Source organism: Eptesicus fuscus, chromosome 22, assembly GCF_027574615.1.
Source record: "Eptesicus fuscus isolate TK198812 chromosome 22, DD_ASM_mEF_20220401, whole genome shotgun sequence".
NCBI lineage: Eukaryota > Metazoa > Chordata > Mammalia > Chiroptera > Vespertilionidae > Eptesicus > Eptesicus fuscus.
In genome coordinates, this window is record NC_072494.1 from 6,675,114 (window position 1) to 6,679,032 (window position 3,919).

Genomic DNA, 3,919 nt, shown 5'->3' on the forward strand with positions numbered 1-3,919 from the left:
GATTTGCTCCTGAACCTGAACTCCAGGGAGCGAATATATGTGTGAGTGTGTGTGCGTACCAACATACACACACGTATGTATATGTGTACATATACATACATACACTGTAGTGCACATAGTCAAACACATGCATAAGTTGCCCTGTGTCAAAAATATTGCATAAGCTTATACAAGGTCCAAATGCAATTGTTTCTAGAGCTAGCCAGTAGAGGAACTGGTGAGAGAGACTCGGGATATATCTATATACACTGGATCCATGGATGGCCTTCCTCAGGGCCCGATGCCCATGGCTCAACTGCTGAGGTGTTTGGACACTGCCTTCCCCGCTCGCTCTCCTGGCTTTGCAGAGGTCTGTGCCCCCATCTGGAAGAGCAGGGATGGGGTGGGCTGGAGGGCCAAAAGTTTGGGTCCCCATTCTGAACAGTCTATTTTTTCTCCTGATGGCGGGCTTTTCTCTTCCGATGGGGGGGGATGGGGTGAAACACCCTAGTTCAATGCCATTCCTAGGCTATTAATACTCTAAAGATGAATACTGTGTGGGCTACTAAGAAAACAGGTTATCTCCTGTGTTTTAAATATTGAAGTTCATGCAACAAACACCCATGCAGCTCTATAGCATCGCTGGACATTCCACTGCAGTGTCAGGGTAGCTGGGCCCCGGCGCTGGGGAAGCAGACGTCTGCAAACTCCCGGGCAACCAAGAGATTGGACGTGCTTTTGTGACCCGGAAGCCTGCAAAAATGGTGACATCTGAAGTGGAGAGGTCCCTGGGTGTGTCAGCTTCTCTCCACAGGCCTAAGGGAGCAGATGAGAGACTTGGCAACTTGCAACCGGTCACACGAACTCTCCCTCCCCCGGGCTTCCCTCTCATCGACACTGCAGAGAGAAAAAAACCCAAATGCAGCATTTTCCGTTATGAAACACAAGCCTCCGGAGCATCTACTTGGCAGCTGCGATTCACAGACCCCAGCCTGTGACCAAGAAAGGGATTCCAACACACAGGACCTCGTGTTCTTTTCAATGCAACATGGAAACGACCTCTCGCGTAATTACCAGCTCTTTAAAGCCAAGCCACCTTGGTTCCCTGTGCAGGTGGGCTCAGATGGGAGGGGTGGGGTAGGGGGTGCGGGGGGGGGGGGTTGCCTCTCCTGGATGCTGTGTGCATTTACCCAGGGAGGAAAGGTGGGCCTCAGGTTATGTATGTGCTATGAGGTGGCCTCAAAATCCCGGCTCCATAGGCGACTCCCATCTTTGGAAACCCCCTAAGCCGGCGGTGAAGGTTCGCGTGAAAAGCCATGGGGAGCTATTCTGTGTTCTAAGTCAAAAAAAATCAAAAGATCAAAAGTCACTTGCACGACTATTGCGTCCCATGCAGAACCGGATTACACACTGTGGAACAGACTGACTACAGTGCAGGCGGTTATGCAACGCCTGCATCCAGTCCCGTGGAGCGGTGGGTATGCTAAGAGGCTGCAATCAGACATCGGTTAACATTTTGGTAATATTCACATAGTTTGTATTAGCCAACGTGCAGTTGGCCGTTTTCAAGTTTTCCTCCCTAAAGTCCTCGTTGCTGTTGTTCACCCCCTCCTGGATCTCCATGTAGTCAGACTTACTAATGGTAGAGGCACTTCTACTTTTCTTTAGGTCAGGGGAGGACGGGATCTTTGGACAGCTCGCCACTTGCAAGTACTGGGCCTGCTCCTCCCCCTCTGTCTCGCGGTGGTAGAAGTAGTTGAAATTGGACACTATGACGGGGACTGGTAAGGCAATGGTTAACACACCGGCAATGGCGCACAGGGAACCCACGATCTTGCCCCCAATGGTCGTCGGGACCATGTCTCCATAGCCTACGGTTGTCATGGAGACGACTGCCCACCAGAAGGCATCCGGGATGCTGGGGAACTGGGAGTCTCGCTCATCGGCCTCCGCGAAATAGACGGCGCTAGAGAACAGGATGACCCCGATGAAGAGGAAGAATATCAGGAGGCCCAATTCCCGCATGCTGGCCTTGAGGGTCTGCCCTAGGATCTGGAGACCTTTGGAGTGTCTGGACAGCTTGAAAATCCTAAAGACTCTTACCAACCGGATGACGCGGAGGATGGCCAGCGACATGGCCTGCTGGCCCTGCTGGGCGTCCTCGGGCTTCTCGGCCAGCTCCGTGCCCAGCGTGATGAAGTAGGGGATGATGGCCACGATGTCGATGATGTTCATGATGTTGGTGAAGAAGCCGGCCTTGCTGGGGCAGGCGAAGAAGCGCACCAGGAACTCGAAGGAGAACCAGATGATGCAGAGCGTCTCCACGATGAAGAAGGGGTCGGTGAAGGACGTGGACGGCTGGTAGCCCACGGTGCTGTTGGAGTAGGCGTGGAAGGTCACGCCCCCGCCGTGCACGTCCTCGTTCTCGTCCCGGAAGATGGGCAGCGTCTCCAGGCAGAAGCTGACGATGGAGATCAGGATCACCATGACGGACACGATGGCTATAATCCGCGCCGGCCCCGAGCTCTCCGGGTACTCGAAGAGCAGCCACACCTGCCTCTGGAACTCGTTCTCGGGCAGCGGCCGCTCCTCCTCTTTGATGTAGCCCTCGTCTTCCCGGAACATCTCCATCGCCTCCTCCCCCAGCTCGTAGAACCGAATCTCCTCCGAGAAGATGTCCAGGGGCACGTTCACGGGGCGCCGCAGCCGGCCCCCCGACTGGTAGTAGTAGAGGATGGCGTCGAAGCTGGGGCGGTTCCGGTCGAAGAAGTACTCGTTGCGGAGGGGGTCGAAGTACCTCATCCGCTTCTTGGGGTCCCCTAGGAGGGTCTCCGGGAACTGGGCCAAGGTCTTCAGCTGGGTCTCGAACCGCAGCCCCGAGATGTTGATCACCACCCGCTCGCAGCACTCGTGGTCGGCCTCCGGGTCATAGGTGTCCTGCGGGTGCCCGGGGAGGGCAGCAGCCTCGTCCGCCGGGTCTCCGGTGGCTACTGTCATAGTTGGGACTGAGAGAAGCGCCTCACGCTAACGCCTTCCAGCTGCCTGGGGGCAGGGAGCTCAGGGTGCTGCCGCCGGTCCCGGGAGATGCGGGCGCATGGGCCTGGGCCCCTGCGGGAGAGCCCGGGGGGCTCTCTGGGAGCCAGGGACTCAGCTTGGCTGAAAGACAGAGGCCGTGAAGGACGTGAGGCCACTCGGTGTCTGTGTCTCCCACCGGAAGCATGGCCACAGCCACCGAAAAGCACAATTTCGTTTCACCCCGGAGCCTGGCTGGGGGTCATGGGGGGGGGCCCTCTGGAATGCCCTGCACTGAGGGAAGGTGGCGGACCCCTCTGCACCGCACGCAGGAGCATCACCCCACGCAGGCGCTGGGCTAAGGTCTTGCAGGTGCCCGCGCCCTGGGAGGTCTTGGCCGTGGCAGACCTTGGACCTGGGTCCCCCTCACCACCCCCACGGGGGGGACTCCACGCGTGGCTGTTGTTAAATAAGAGACCGGCTTACCTGGGAGGCAGGGACGGGGAGCTCTCCTCCTTGCAGAGCCGATCAGCTGGTGAGGGAACCCTAGTTGCACACACAGGCAGCCTGAGTCCCCATCACGTTTCCACGCTTCAGCTAGAAAGAATGGTGAGTCATCGTGGGCAGGAGGGCGGGCGCCAGGTCCTGGAGGTGAGCTCCAGGTCTGGGCTGGGCCGCAGGGGCGGCGGGGGCCTGGTCAGGGGCACGCGGGCGGCCAGGACAGCTGCGCGTGGGGCCGGAGCCTGTGGAAGGAAGGAGGCGAGATGCAAAGGTCAGCAGAAGCCCGGGTCTCAGGAGGTGGGACGCTGCCGGGGAGAGACAGCAGCCAGGTGGGGCCAGGGCTGCGGGGCGGCTGGTGCCCAGCCTCAGGGCCCCCGCAGCCTCCCTTCCACATGCCCTTCCCGTCCTGGGGTCACACCTGAGACTC

General features: G+C 58.4%; 1 protein-coding gene across 1 annotated transcript; it reads right to left on the reverse strand.

Moving 5' to 3' along the window:
• Positions 1 to 1,476: 1,476 nt before the first annotated feature.
• On the reverse strand, positions 1,477 to 2,986 carry KCNA2 (potassium voltage-gated channel subfamily A member 2). The gene has a single exon (XM_054711799.1). The coding sequence runs from the start codon at positions 2,974 to 2,976 to the stop codon at positions 1,477 to 1,479; it is 1,500 nt and encodes a 499-aa protein (XP_054567774.1). The 5' UTR covers positions 2,977 to 2,986.
• Between the last annotated feature and the right edge of the window lie 933 nt (positions 2,987 to 3,919).

Coding starts and splice junctions, on each gene's coding strand:
- KCNA2 (XM_054711799.1), bottom strand. CDS start 2,976: ATGACAGTAGCCACCGGAGACCCGGCGGACGAGGCTGCTGCCCTCCCC.